This window comes from Dipteris shenzhenensis, chromosome 19, assembly GCF_047967505.1.
Source record: "Dipteris shenzhenensis isolate YYH24624 ecotype China chromosome 19, Dip_SZ_1.0, whole genome shotgun sequence".
Taxonomy (NCBI): domain Eukaryota; kingdom Viridiplantae; phylum Streptophyta; class Polypodiopsida; order Gleicheniales; family Dipteridaceae; genus Dipteris; species Dipteris shenzhenensis.
In genome coordinates, this window is record NC_141614.1 from 4,692,032 (window position 1) to 4,708,293 (window position 16,262).

The 16,262-nt window shown below is 42.6% G+C and overlaps 1 protein-coding gene across 2 annotated transcripts in view; it reads left to right on the forward strand.

The window, feature by feature from the left end:
• Nucleotides 1-9,584: 9,584 nt before the first annotated feature.
• LOC147889956 (RNA binding (RRM/RBD/RNP motifs) family protein) overlaps nt 9,585-16,262 on the forward strand; it is a 36,726-nt gene continuing 30,048 nt past the window's right edge. For both annotated transcript variants that reach the window (XM_087390489.1, XM_087390490.1), the window contains exon 1: nt 9,585-9,929. In XM_087390489.1, coding sequence (XP_087246615.1) covers nt 9,798-9,929 — 132 coding nt within the window. In that variant the 5' untranslated portion in view covers nt 9,585-9,797. The remainder of the gene's footprint in view (nt 9,930-16,262) is intronic.

Consider the following 16,262-nt stretch of genomic DNA (forward strand, 5'->3'; position numbering starts at 1 on the left):
AAGATCATGTGGTAATTGTATGTTGGATAAAGAGCAAGCAAGCATGGTATCAAGTTTGTGTTTTGTGGGTTTGCCCTACAAAATATGTAATTTCATGAGGCATGGAAGGGCTCCAAATCAATTCTTGGATCCATTTTCATGCAAATGAAATTTAATTATTGTTTTGTTATATATTCAAACAATTGTAGACAATGCCAATTTGTTGTTGATATCACCAACTTAGTGAGCATGGCAGATGGAAAAATGTAGGGCTACAACTTTGAGTCAATGCATGGGAATGAATGCACATGCAATAAAACCAACAAGGAATAGCATTTATCAAGTAAATGCCTTGGAAGATGGAAATTTGTACAATGGATAGATGCACTCGAGGCTGTATGCATCTGTACAATGTGTTTGTTTTGATGAAGACATTTACAAAATGTATCGACAAAACATTTTAAAATGAAATCGTCAAGGACATACATTTGAAAATAAAATCTCGATGAAGACTTTTACAGAATGTATCAATAGAATTGTCGCAGATATGCAAATTTGGACAATGGTTTGGAAGCATGTATTACTATCTCTGACTATATAGTGTGTCCTTGAGGTCAAGGAGATACATTTGAAAATGAGGAAACATAGGATGAGATGGAGTGTATTAACCAAAAAGCTTTAGATATGGAATTTTTTACAATGTTTGCAAGTATGCGCGACTGTCTCTGTCTGTACAGTGTGTCCATGTGGACAAAGAGATAGACATGAAAGTGAGTAACAAAGGATGAACTAAAGGCAAGAGAAACACACTAAGAAAAGTGGTACATGCAAAGACCAGGGCATGTATGTACAATCAATGCTACTGAACTGCAACCATCAACTATAGACACTCTCTGTGAAGTTTGTGACGAAGCCTGAACTGTTCATAGTAAACTCCCCAGTGGGCCCCATTGGGCTTGTTCTCTAGTAGCATTGAACGTGTTGCAACAACACTTCGATCATGAAACTCCAAGAAAGGACAGTGCAGTCCTAGAACCTCATCAAATACGTACACCAAAAAAACAATAACAAAATAAATTTTAAGCATCTAGCACTTCTGAACCACTTTCTTCCTCAAGGATCGGAGGCCTAACACTAATAATTATTAGGCACTTTAATTTACTCTCGCAACCTTTGTTGCGTAGGATTTGCCGAACTAAACAACAAACACGAAATGTAAAAAACATTGAATTCAAAAAACAAAAGATTTACAAAAGACAACCAAAGCATAAATATTACTATTATAATAGATTGGTCAACAATATGCCACCGCTGGTTAAGTGATGTGATTTGATGGACAGTGGCAAATCCGTAGAGCTAGGATTGTGCCTTGGACCTAGATGGGCCCAAGAGGATGGTAAAAGAATGAGAAGGGAGAGTGGTATAAAGAGATTAGGGTTAGCCTGACAAAGTGCAGATCGTATTAGCCTAATCTATCACTTAATGAGTGTAAAAATCACAGAGGATCAAACCAAATATGAAAAGCCATGGGGAGAGAGACAAGAAGTATGAAACACTCAATCTATTCCAATGTGCTATATCAACAATACATGATAGGCATCTTATATAGAGAGTGCCCTTTGAATAGTCAACACTGGTGGGATCCTCTCATCCACATCTCTCCTTGTGGATATCCTCAATCCACATCTCCACATCATGTAGTCCACATCCTAGGGTGGCTACTTTGATTATTTCCTATACCATACCTTAGCCTTTAATTCATGTGCTCATGGCACCATATCTCAACACCTCCCCTTGGTGCCATGATCTTTTGGCTACTGCAAGGTGGTCAGATGTGAGTTACAAGATCAAATCCTCCCTTGGGTGCTTGCATGGCTACTCTCAGGTGGTCAGGTTTGATTACAAACATATGGACAGAAGGTGGCAAGGATGTTGCTTCTCAATACATGTTGTTTCTGTCATTTTGCTCATGGCTTGATGATGACTCCACATAGTTGACTTGCGGGTTCTTCAATCTACAATCTTCTCTCTTGTGTCCTAGCTTCTTGTAATGGTGACGCTTTGGTTTGTTCTTCAATCTGCGATCACATTGATAGTGACCCATCCTTCTACAATGGTAGCACTTCATTGATGTTTTACTGAATAGTGCTTGTTCTTCATTATAGGTATTGCATGTTGATGTCGGTCTTCAACTCTCTTTCTTTTTTGAGAAGAGAGGATACACATTCCTCAAATTTTGGATCTGGCAAATTCTTCAAAGTGGTTGTCAGTGCACTGTACTCTACAGGCATGCTTTTAAGGAGAATTGCAAGTGCATCTTTCTCTCCTACTTTTGCATTTATGCCCTCTAGTCGGGTCATAATGCTTTTGATTTTGTTGACAAATTGTGCCATGGATTCATTGAAGCCCATGTGCATACCATAGAATTCAATCTTTAGATGGATTTCTTGGTTTTTAGCTTTTGCACCAAACACTGTGTTCAACTCATCCCATGCATCCTTGGCATGATCCTTGGAGTCTATATGATGAATTATGTTTGGACCCAAGTGCAAATCAATGAGTGATAGTGCTACTTTGTCTTTTTCCTTCCAAGCATCATTTTGTGCAATGGGTATATCTTCTTTTACAGTCTTCCAAAGCTTTTGATGCATTAGGAGATACCTCATTTGTGTAAACCAAGTGTGAAATCCTTCCTCGGTGAACTTCTCAACAGATGGGGTGTGTATTGCCATTGCAAAGGTCTTACCAAATGATTTCTTTCAATATTGGCAGTGTCTAATTGTTGCTGATAATGTTTTTGATTTGACAAGCATGTAGAGCTCGAAAAGACGATCACTTTTTCATTTTGGAGCATCTGCAAATTCCCCTTGGATTGCAAGTTACGCCTTGTCGAAAATTCTGTGAAGAAGAAGGTGGCCTTACGATGTGGCACAGCGATTCACATGTTGAATTCCAAACTGTGCTTGGTAGAGGCTAGGTGCTTAGGTGGCGCTTAACTAACCCTGAACCTAAACCTAACCATGGTTTAGTGTAGGTTACTTGACCATTGACCAAGGTTGCAACCACAGATTTAACCCAAGGTCAATGTTTGACCTAGGCTTACCTACTACTTGTCCTAAGGTCTAACCCTTGAGTGTGGCTAACCAAGCATGTATTAACCATGGTTATATTAGCCACGTGGCCTTATCTGCCACATGGCGTTGTCTTCCTCAGATAGTCCAGAATGAGATGGCGATGGGGTGAAGAAGGCATTGCGATGGCTGGTTGGAGCGTCTTGGATGGTGCAAGAAAGTTGTTTTTCAGAGCATCTCTCCTTAGCACACCTTTTACGTCTTGCCTCGGAGCCTTCCCTCAGCTTGCCAAGGCTCTGCTGAGTGATGCACATCAACAACAACTAATTCAACTAAAGTAGTAGTGATCTTTTTTTAACATCAAAATTTTGAATTCTGCGAACTATATGAGGAAATACAGGTCACGTCTCCATTTCTTTGCACACAAAAAATTTCTTTGAATTGCCCAAGAGCTATGCTGGATAGAAGGCACAGGTAGCAGCTTCCGTGAAGGCTATGGCAACGTAGAGATGTGCCCATTGTTGGAGTCATGGGCTGTAAGAGGTAGCCATCTGCTTGAGGCTTGGAGGCTTGGAGATGAGCCTAGGAGCTACAGGGTCATTGGAGAGGCAGCTAAGCTTATTGGAGGTGACTTGGAGAGCAAGGATGTGTTGTTGTCTTGAGCATTCGTAGGAGCCGTTGATGAAGCTTAGGCCATGTGAGTTGTTTGGGGATGAACAACCAGGCGTTGGCATTGCATGCGGATCTGCTATTACAATCGAGGCTACAAAGTTCATTGATGGGCATGCTTCTTGTGAGCCAGGAGCTGTTGTAAGCCCGTGTTCTCAGTCGGAGATGCTTTGAAGTTACAGACCATGACTGAAGCTTTGATTGCTAGGCGTTGAAGATGGAGGCGGCCTTTATTGTAGAGTTGATGACTAAAGTTGTTGATGGCACAGATTCGGGGCTGCTATTGTAGGAGCTAAGGACCCAAAAAAAAAAAAGGAAGTAAACCCGAAATGGCTAGAGGAAGACCTCTAATGTATCATCAAATGAGCCTTCTCTAAAAACTCAAACCTGTCTCAAAGAATATGAGAGACCTTACAGAGACTACTCCAATCTCTCAAAACTTGAGCTCTAGGAAACGGAATCCAGATCTTTCCAATCCGAAACGAAGATAGAATGAGTAACTCTCTCTCTCTATGTGAAGATTATGAAGGAATCGCTCTCTTTCAAAATGGGGAGACAAAAATTTCATAAGAACTCTCCTTTACAAAAACATCAATAAACCAAGAAGGAACTCTCCATCTAAACACTAAAACTAACCTAGGAGAACTCATGAGCTCCTAAGGCATGCCTATAACTGATCTAGGAGACTCAACCTAAGCTCTGATACCATGACAAAGTAAGGATCGTACTAGTGTAATCTATCACTTAATGAGCATAAAGATCACGGAGGATCAAACCAAATATGGAAAGCCATGGGGAGAGAGACAGGAAGTATGAAACACTCAATCTATTCCAATGTGCTATATCAACAATACATGATAGGCCTCTTATATAGAGAGTGCCCTTTAAATAATCAACACTTGTGGGATCCTCTCATCCACATCTCTCCTTGTGGATATCCTCAATCCACATCTCCACATCATGTAGTCCACATCCTAGGGTGGCTACTTTGATTATTTCCTATACCATACCTTAGCCTTTAATTCATGTGCTCATGGCACCATATCTCAACATGGCCCTCCCTTTAAAAGGTGACTTGCATAAAAGGCCAAATGATTTACTTTGGCCTTCATTGTTGTTTCCACAAGTTTGAATACAAGCTCCCTCTTCTCTTCCAAGAGAGTGTTTTGGGTGTCCTCTTGTTTCCATTGCAGTGCCCTTGTGTTTACCACTCCATCCCCCTTCACTCTCCTCTTCCCTTCTCCTTCTCCTTCTCCTTTCCTTCTCCCCTCTCCCCATTCCCTCTTTCTTGTGTGGAAACACATTGCAATAATTCGGAGGCTGCTTGAGTGAGACTTGCGGATAGCTTGTGCCTTGCATTGCTCTCATAAGGAGTACCTTGGAGTGGAGGCTACATTGGTATCTCTTCCACATCCCCGCAACACGTGAGTCATTGCCGAGACCCACACAATTACCTTCAACACATGCTTGTTTTGTAGCAACATGGAAAGCAGTCTTGAATGTTGGCTTCGTGTTTTTTCGGATACCAGCATCCTTTGGAGCCAGAAGCAAAGGCAAACTTGTAATCGATGATGGTTTTAGAAGAGAATTCTTTATCAAGCACATGCTCGAAGCAAAGACCATACCATGCAGTGCAAGAGCTCGAACCGCATCTCTCATTGTAGAAGGAAGTCCTACATGGAATATTGAAATAAAAACAAACCCTTGTAGAAAACAAGATTTCATACTACATGAAAGTATGCAAAAGGTCCAAATATTTTCCTGTACCTTCCGTTGGATTAAAAGCCTCATTTAAGCATATTGGATTTCTGATGGAGGATTTGGCCAGTTCGGTTTGTATAAAACAATCTACCATAAGATTGTTCCATAACATTATAACCGGAATCAAATTCATGAATATAGATTTTGCACGTGATGGTATACGATCTTTCTATGTAAACACAAAGAAACGCATTCATGTAAGACTACGGGGGAAAATGCTAATGCAAAGATGCAATTAATAGGAGCAAACTTAGATTAAAAAATGGAGGGGGGAACTATGGAAAATATCGTGGACAATAGAGGTGCATCGACCGGTTTGTGAAGATGCATTTGAAATAAAGCATTAGTCTTTTCTGTAATTATAGGCCAGTTCGTGAACATGCATTCGAAATTCCAAATGTTACAAGCAGTCCATAACATATGGGAGAAATGTTAATAGATGGGAGAAAAGAGATACCTTGGTTTGATATTTTGTCCTTAGGATTCAGTAGCACACAGATGCATTTTCTGATCTAGACGTGTATCAGAAGAGTGTTCCTCCTCTGGAACACATAAACCTTCCTGTTTTTTGACGTTTGATTCGTTCGGGTTCTCTACGGTGGAACAACAATAGCAAAGTAATTTATGTCAGGCCCAAGACACTTCTTTGAAAACACATAATTAGAGTAAATACATACGATAAAGCCTTCACATACATCGGTTCGAATGCTTACTTGGATGGACCGAATGTAAATCCTGCTTGCATGGTTTCTTTGATTTTACCATATTCATAAGGCCTACAAAGGTAATCAAAGTTTTACAATGGAATCAGAAGTTCATTAGAAAATTAAAAAAGAATCTCGAAAACGAAACGAATCAACACCTCTTTTGAACTTGCCACTACTAGTATTCATTGAGTCTCCTGATCCCTCAGACTCATTTGCAGAAGTGTTGAGATATCGAGCTCCACTCGTGAAATGCTAGGGTGACCATTGTGCATTTATGTCACCGACTTGTTAGCTATAGATGCGGTTGGTACACCGCCCATGAATAATAATTGGATGACAGCTATCTTTATGTACTCTAGTTAGTGGCTCAGTTAGTATGCCACCTAAGTTAGTTGAGTTTGGTTAGAGACCCACATATAGGGTTCATTTATTCCTTTTGTACTAAGAGAGAGTTCTTTTGGCTTTCACAACTAAGAAGAGGAAAACTGTTTTCAACCTCCACCTTTGTGTGTATTCCCCCATTGTGTATGTAAGAAAGCTACAAGTGACACTCCTTACTTCTCTCCCACTCTCTTCACATGGTATCAGAGCTTGGTTCATGGTAAGAAGCTCAAGAAAGCAAACCAAGTTCGCGGTGTCTTGGTAAGAGGATCAGTGTTGCTTTCCTTTTTCGAGTTTGGGAGCAAATCTCTGCAGGTAGCACAGCCGGGAAAGTGCAAGAGTGCACTGGTCTCAGATTGGGATGCCCTTCATGGTGTGGCGAGAGGGTAGTATATGCTGCGGCGTAGGACAAAGCCCCTGGTGACATTATTTTTTTGATTTGAGGCCATTTCGGGGCCCATTTTGGTGGCAGAAGTTTTGCACAGGCACTCAGAAAAGTGCCCTGTTTTTGTTGTGCGACCACTATTTTGCAGGTCGGTGAAAAGTTGCCGCAGAAATTGCATCGTATGCCTATGCGCAGAGATATTGGGAGTGACAAAATCATTCTTATTACCTGTTAATGCAAAATCATCACTAGGAAGTGACTGTGTGGTCAAATACCACTTTTGTCAGTTTTGCAGATTTGCCCTTATGAGGCAAAAGTTGTGTTTTTTGTAGTGACAGAATATTTTTGCAGTGTTCTATAATGGCATCTGATGCTCTTTCATAGATAGTCATTGAAAAGCTTGACAAGAACTTCCAAGCATGGAAGTTCAGAATGACAAATTTCCTTAAGGGAAAAGGCTATTGGGAATTCATTACTAGAGCTGAACAAGAACCAGTTATTCCTAATGTTCCCAATCAATAGGAGTTGCAAGCATTTAAAGGATGGCATGAGAGAGCCATAAAAGTTATGTACTGGCTGTCTATTAGTATTTCAGATTCTACTATTATGCATATTCAGGATGCAAGCACGCCGAAGGAGGCATGGGATACTTTGACAAAAATGTATAGCACAAATACGCAAGCCGAAAAAATGCAACTCAAGCAGGAGTTGCATAATGTGCAGAGAGAAAATATGAGCATCAATGACTACCACATGAAGGTGAAGAAGATTGCAGATGCACTTGCTTCCATTGGGTCGCCAGTGGAAGATGACGATTTAGTTTCTATGACCTTGAATGGTCTAGGAAAGGATTATGCATAGTTCCGGACACCCATTGCCGTCTGTGAGAATTTTCCTGATTTTGGGGATTTGATTACTCTTCTAATTTCTGAAGAACAGAGAAACAGTGGTGCATCTTCTTCAGGAGGAACTTTAAAAGAAGCTGTCTTCTACTCAAATGCTGGAAGAGGTACTATCACTGTGGTAAAATGGGTCATATGGCTAAAGACTGCTATAAAAAGCAGAATGACATCATGAATGGAAAATTGCAGCAAGGCAATTATGCGTCCTCTAGTAGACATGGTGATGACAGAAATGAGCATTTGTTTATGGTGCAAACATGACCAATTTTGTGGCAAGTATAGAAGAGAGCAATGATGTGTGGTATGTTGACTCAGGTGCATCAAACCACATGACAGCCTCCCCGATGAATGCGCATTCTGTAGGCCACCTTGATCCTCATCATGTGTTGCAAGGGAAGGCAAGTTTTGTAGCCTAAGGTCTGTGTGGCTACTACTACAAAATTCTTTATACGCATCTTTGAGGAAATTAAAGCGGTTTTCCTTACCTCCACCAGCATGGTGTGCCACTTGCTTGAGTCTCTTAGTGAGACTATGGCTGGGTCCCCTTTCTTCAGCCTACAGGGCCTCAGGGGGTTTAGCCTCATGGGTTCTCTTCCTCTTCGTGAAATCTAGCATTTCTTCATCATCTGGGCCCTTTGCTTCCTTTGCTTTTCGCTTAACTTATGCTCGCCGGGTGGTGGGGAGAATCCAGCTCGTAGCTTTTAAGCCAGAACTTGCGCGATGAGGGCAGGGCATCATCATCTTTACTAGAGTCCTCGGGAGGAGGACTGTCCTGGTGTCTTTCTTCCCTCTTTGCTTCATCATTGGCTTTGGTTTCACCACTCATTGCTTCAACACTATCACCTTCGCAGGGTTTGGGGGTCACCTCACTCGCTTGATGGCGTTTGTGGCGGCTACCTCCCTTCTCCCCATGCAGACAACACGCGGCTTGCATGCACACTTCAGCCTATTGAGCGAGCGGAGCTAGCTAGCTACACCCCCTCCAAGTTAACAAGGATCATACCCTCTTGTTTGCTTTCTCTTTGCATCCCCCCAAGATACACATTTTTGAATAGACATGCTCTCGAAGTCTCATCATAGTTAGCTCCACATCCACACATGGAGCTACATATCTTATATCATAGACTTGCATTTATATCTTAATGTGCACTTTCTTATTGCATATAGTGTCATTTATGATCATCTTGCTTAATTTACTTCATTATCCATTTGTAGTCATTGCAAAAGCTTGTTAAGATTGCCCACCTACATGTGTGGTCATTTACTTCTATTAACTCTATGGTAAACACTTAGTTCAATATTCCTCCCCTTCAATACAACCAAGCTTATGTAAGACATCATGATCGAAACAACATCAATGCTTAAAATGCAAATTTTTTATTCGACATTATTCCCGGCATTTTGCATCTTCATCATTTTGATGACAATGGTTTGGTTAATTGTTATTATGGTTGTATCCACGCTTAACGCACTGGAGTTTCGACTATTCAAACTGTAAAATTTCAAAATGGGCTATCTTTGATTTTGAGGGTGTCCTAGATTCAAAGACTTTATTACTTCTAGACTTTGCACAAGAGGCACAATATAAATTTCAAAATGGTCTGCTTGATTTTCACAATGTCATAGGCCTCCAAGATTTTAACCCATTAATATTGACCAATGAAATCTTTAAGAGGGGCCCGGGCCATCACCATCATCTTTCCCCCTTTAGATAGCATTTTTAGGAGGGGAAAAATATCATAGGTCAAACTGTTAGTTTATATGCTAAAGCCCTCTTGATTCACCCTGTGTGCGCGACCCCTTCAATCATTCTCGGGAGCCATGGTTTCCTCTCGAACTGCAGGCTTCGATGGCCTGCAGGTCCCCCTTCCCGTCTAAGGCAACCTCTCCATCAGCATTCAGGAATTCGTGTTAAAACCCTAAATTTATTGCAGTACCAGCCATGGCTTCTGTCCCTGACAGCGGGGTTACCTTCTCCCTCGATGTCAGTAGCGTCGGCGCTTCTTTGCTCCGAAAGGCTGTCATGACTAAGCTCTCGGAATTCATGGGTAGCTATACCGACGACGTCCTCGCGGTATGTGCAGTCCTTTTCTACGTGCTTGTTTACTATCGTGATCCGACCGGAGTTTGTTTCGTACATTTTTCCTGTGTCTCATTTCATCGTGTGCCATACAGTGACAGCGACCCAGATCACATCTCATGTTTCTCTATTCTAAGACCAGCAAAATTGAATGCAGGAAGCGACTTTTGTCAACTAATTGTAGTACTCATCAACGTTTGTTTTTCGGGACCTTAGATTCATCATTTTTTCCCTTACAGAAAGAGGAAAACCGAGTGTTACGAGTGCTTCTAAATGAACGCACGCGAGGGTACCGAGGGTACCTGGCTCTTTTGTTTTCGGAACGTGATATCATTGTCTACATAATGTGTTCATCCCTACGGCCAGCTCTGCATATCAGGTCCGTCTCTTAATGTAGAAACCCTGAGCCTGCAATACAAATCGGGCCAATTTTGCCTGAAATGAAGAGGGCCAATTCCGTAGTGTTGTTAGTAACGAGACCCTCTATGCATAATTTCTTAAGAATTCATAGGGGACCATTTGACATGAGCTTAAAGATTTCTCTCCTTTTTGGGCTGTTTGCGAGTTACCTAGATTTGCATATGCAGTTAGTTTCTACCATGGAAGACCATTGATGCTAGACAAGTTGCAGCTAGCTTCTATAGCAGAAGATCTTGCAATATATAATTGCTATCTGCTAGTTTTGCATGCTACTATTAAATGTGCCTATAAAGAAAGTGGATTGATATCTCTAGTATCTATTGTTGCAGGTCCACATCTTCTGATGTCACCTTAGAGAAAGAGGGCCTTGATTGTGGGTGTGCCCGCTCAGTGAGTGAGGCTAGGGTCAAGAGTGAGGGCCTTTGTTGTGGGTCTGCCCGCCCCCCGTGAGAGTAGGTTAGTATGGCTTTCGAGTGCCTCGTGTGTTGCCAAGTAGGCCATGGAGGTTCCCAGGAGGGGTGCAGGGCTGTGTGGGCAGGTATGCCTCAGTTTGCTGCTCTTAGGTGCCTCTTATGGGCCTCTTGTTTGGGCTGTGGACCAGAGGGTGGGCCGACCTACAGGTCGGCCACCTTGCTGGCCATGAGCTGGGGGGCTTGAGCCCTCCTTATAGGGCAGTAGGCAGCCCTTTAGGTGGGGCGGCCCACCTGGCTTGGCCAGCCCATATGCTGCAGGGGGTCGGTCCCAAAGGTGTCCTTTTATAGGGCTGTGTCCAGCCCTATGAGCTGGAGTCAGCCCACGTAGGGGCAGTGAGTCGGCCTGCATGCTGCGGCTATATGTAGGCCCCCCCTCACTCCTTGTTAGAGCATCTTCTAGAGCTAGAGCAGTTCTTCCAGTAGTGCATCAAGTGGAGCAGTTCAGTCCACCATCTAGTGGAGCGTGGCAGAGGTGTAGAGGCAGCCCACAACATCACTTGACGAGCATGTGTAGGAAAAAATGAGAGCAAGAGAGGGCTTGAACGAAGTGAGAGCAGCAAAACATTGTATTGAAAGAGATAAGAAACAATACAAGATTGGGGGTTTTGCATATGTGACAAAACCTAACCAACCCACTAACTGTAGTTAGGGGAAAAAACCTCTAATGAGGGAAATGGGCCTTATTAGTCATATTTGGTCACTGCCATGAATTATGGCTATAATTCTAACACCCCCTTGCAGTGCTAATGTGATGATGTACAACGAAATGATTAATTACCAAAAGGAGATAAGTTCAAGGCACTGCGAAATGCCTCAAACTTCGCACGTGGAAGTGCTTTGGTGAATATGTCGGCAACATTGTCATGTGTGGACACATAGATCATACTGATCTCCCCTGCATGCAACTTCTCTGTGACATAATGATAGTGAACCTCAATGTGCTTTGTGCGAGCATGAAACACAGGATTCTTGGCCATTGCTATAGCACTTTGACTGTCAGTGAGAATTGGAGAAGGACCCTCCAATGAGAGATGAAGATCAACAAATAAACGGCGCAGCCAAACACACTCAACTGTTGCTGTGAAAGCTGCTCGGTACTTAGCTTCACATGAGGAGGTAGCCACAGTAGTTTGTTTCTTGCTCAACCAAGAAATGCAAGAATGACCCAAAAAGAAACAATTGCCACCACTTGTGGACTTCCTTGTATCGTAATCTCCAGCCCAATCGGAGTCACGGTAAGCACGCATTTGCAAGTCACCCCCCTTAGGAAACATCAAGCCATAAGACTTAGTTCCTTGCAAGTAGCAGAAAATGCGTTTTACAGCCTGCCAATGCGAAGTCTTCGGGTTGTGCATATATCTGCTCACTTGTAAAACTGCAAATTGAATGTTAGGCCGAGTATTGCATAAGTAAATGAGGCATCCAATAACCCGGCTATAATGTGGCATCAACCGGTTCACCTTCACGATGCATGGTAAGCTTCAGCCCTGGCTCCATGGGAGTGGTTGTAGTTGCAATCTTGCATCTTGAACCGATCCAAAAGCTTGTGCACATACTTGGATTGAGACATAATGATGCCACTTCTCTCTTGTATGAACTGAATCCCGAAATAAAAACGAAGCATGCCCAAATCTGACATGTCAAAAGTAGCTCTCAACTCAGCCTTGAAATTTGCTATTTTTTCTCATTTGACCCTGTGAGCAGCAGATAAAGAATGATGACCAAAATATCCCCCCCATCCTTCTTGATGTAGAGGGTACTCTCAATTGGACTATTATTGAGACCCTTGCTAGGTTTAGTGAGCGGTGAACAGTAAGGGCTATACAGGGTATGTGGATGCCCATTGGGATGTGGAATGCTCTAGTTGTAAGAAGGAATGCATCGTTTATGTAGCCTGGATTTCAGGACCTCTCACTTAATTAAAGAAATACCGAAAGGAGTGCCAAGGTTTGGGGCCAATTTGTGTCTTTGTCTTGGTGCTGGGGCAGTCTAGCTCCAAATCTGTTGGTAATACTTTTGCTGAATAACAGTGTTGATTGGTTACTTGTTAGTTTTACTGCCCTTTTATTTATTGAAGGCCTATTTCATGGTTCCGTTGCTGGGACATCAGCAATTTTCCTCAAAGACAACCTGAAATCCTCTTTTATTGGGAGAGGACACAGAAAGCAAATTTTTCTTGATTCCAGGCACATAAAGCACATTATGAATTCTGAAATTTGTGTCATTTGTGGCTGTAAGCACAATCTCACCAATACCATGTACGGAATAAGAAGAATCACTTGCACAAGACAACCTTTTTCCAGCGGGTGGTGGATGCAGAGAATCAAACAAACACTTCTTGGGAGTGATAGGTTTGGTGGCACGGCTATCAAAATACCAATTATATAATGTCTCATTGACTTTGAAAGTGCATGCATCCTTAGAAGGGTCATGATTGCAAGTCAAAAAGCATAATCATCCTCCTCAAAAGTGGTTGTAACATTAGGGACAGCCATGTAGGCCATCTTCTCCCGGTTCTAGTGATGCCCTATGGGCCCTAGTATGTGCCTTGTAGGCATAGTTATAGGCACTTAGTGTTTTAGTGCCTTTATGCCACATAGGACATTCAGTCCTATGTGACACCTAGGACACTTAGTCCTAGGGTCTACCTTCAAGTACTATGTACTCTTCATTCTATCTAATCTAGTTGATGTGACGGCTAATCTCCCTCGACTCCTGTACTGGCTGTTTTGCACATCGCCCCTATAGTGGTATCAGAGCCCAGCAGGTTGGACCTGCTTCTTGTCCCCGGACCTTCATTGCTCCCTGCACCCCCTTCCGTACAATCCGTACGACTGTACGGACGTTCGTACAGAAACGTACGGATCACGCGTCAGATCCCGTACGTGTTCTACTAGTTGCCCGTTTTATTCGTACGTACTTGTGAAGTACTTGCTCCGTACGCTGTACTTGCGACGTGCATCATACCTTTTCCGTACAAGTGTATATGCAAAGTACATGCTCCGTACAATCGTTACTACGTTGTACCAGTGTCGTACCTACGTGTACGTGCACAGCAACTGTTCTGTACAAGATACTCGCTCCTACAGTGATATTCCGTACTTGTATACATGTAGTGCTGACTGTGCAGCTTGTACCTGCTCCAAGCTTTGTACAATCGTTACTGCATTGTACCTACGTCGTACTTGCGTTGTACAGCTACCTACGTCGTACTTGCGTTGTACAGCTGTACTTGCACAACTGTTCCGTTTTAGGGTTTTCAATTCTTTTCACCTCCTTTGGTTGCAATTTCTTGCAAGAACATTGGAGTTTTGGGATTTGGTTTGCAATTCCTTGTTTAGATTGTAGTACAGTGGGTCAGATTGCAGGACATTGAGTCACATTTGTAGGACATTGGGTCAGATTGCAATACATTGGGTCACATTTGCAAAATCTCAGTTTGGGGCTTTTCTGTATTTGCCCTCTTTTTGGCGTATATGCCCTCATTAAATTTGGGGCTTTTGCCAGATTTGCTGTTTTTTGCAATGAACATTGCGTGACACAGTCACATTTGGGTAAATTTGCATTTGCCCCTTGATTTGGGCTGGAAATTTGCAGAACATTAACTCGCAGACATTTGCTGTCATTTTTGGACAGCCAGCTCTTTGCAATGATAGCCTTGAGGCTTTTGTGTTTACAGGTCTCTTCTTTTCAGGGTATCCCATTTGCAATGGCTCGCAACAATCATGATCTATTTGGCATTCTTCGTGAAGATGATAAGTTGGATGGCACCAACTATCCGATGTGGTCTTATCTCATGAAACATATTCCTGTTGCAAGGCATTTTTGGAATATTGTTTCTGGGATTGATCTAAGGCCAGCCAATGCTATAGTGGCTGCCCTTACTGCTGGTCCCTCTGCAGAGGGTACTCCTCCTGATGCCTTATCCTCTAGCACCCTTGCTGCTGCTCCTCCAACTCAGGAACAATCAAGATGCAAGAGATGCAAATGCACATTCCTGTATTGCTTTGTCATGCAAGAGAATCATTATTCCACACGTCCGGTCTTGCAGGACAGGAAAGGATGCTTGGGACAAATTGGCTTCTCTTTATCAGATTCACAATGAGGCACGTGTTGCATATTTAAGAAGGCAATTGCAGGAAGTCAGTATGAATGAAGGTGACTCTATGGATGCATACCTGACAAAGGTCAAGGACCTCATGGAACAACTTGCCAATATTGATGAGGTGGTGCCAAATTCTCAGCTTGTCAGTACCACATTGAATGGACTGCCAGATATATATCAAGGGTTTGCTACAACCCTTCGATTAGTGGCCATGGATAATCCAGACCACTACTCTTTTGATCAGCTAGTCACTTTGCTTTTTTGCAGAAAGAGCAAAGTCGAGCTAATAGACAAGCTATTTTTCCTGATCATGCATTTGCTTCACAACAGACAGGAAGAGGCAAGGCTTCCAAGCCAGCGGGCAAGCCTAAATATGGGCCTAACAGTGGCAATTCCTCCAATGCATCTAAAAATACAGCAGAGAAGTCGAAGAAAAGATGCAACTATTGTCGCAAGCCTGGGCATGAAATTTCAGAATGCAGGAAGCGCATTGCTTCGGAGAAAAAGAAAGCAAGATTTAGAGTTAATGCCTCACATGCAATTGAATCCCACGAGCCAGCATATGCCTCACATGCACATGCTCTCCAAGATGATTGGGCATGGGCTGTCCATTGCTCCTTTGATCCCTCCCAAGTTGATGCATTCTTTACTGCTAATGATGCTCAGTCTTGGTATTTTGATAGTGGTGCTTCCAAGCACGTCACATCTTGCAGACAGTTGTTTCATTCCTTAGCTAATGCACCTCGTGGGGGAACTGTCACATGTGCTAATAATGCCTCCTATGTTGTAAAAGGAATTGGAGATGTGCAGCTCACATCAATTTCAAGCCATCCTGTCACTTTGACTTATGTTCTTTTCGTGCTTGGAATAGAAGTCAACTTGATTTCAATTTCAGCAATTGCCACTTCTGGTTTCAGAGTGATTTTTGATGGATACAGATGCCTGGTATATGATCTTCGTGATGACAATGCCATAGTTCTCACTGGCACTTTGAAAAAGGGGCTTCATCACCTTGATGATCACTCATCTGCACTCTCTATTGAAGCATTTGCTATTTCAGATTCACAGCTTGCTGAAACTCATCTTTGGCATGAGAGAATGGGTCATCTCAATTATAGAGCTCTTGCCAAGTTACAGTCACAGGACATGGCAAATGATGTACCTCAAATTCACACAATTTTCAAACGTGTGTGAGGGTTGTCTTTTGGGTAAGATGCATCGGTTTCCTTTTCAAAAGAATTGTCCAAAACTCTCACAAAGGAAATTGCAGCTAGTGCACAGTGATGTCTGTGGCCCAATGAGGACAAATGCCATTGGGGGGTACAAATA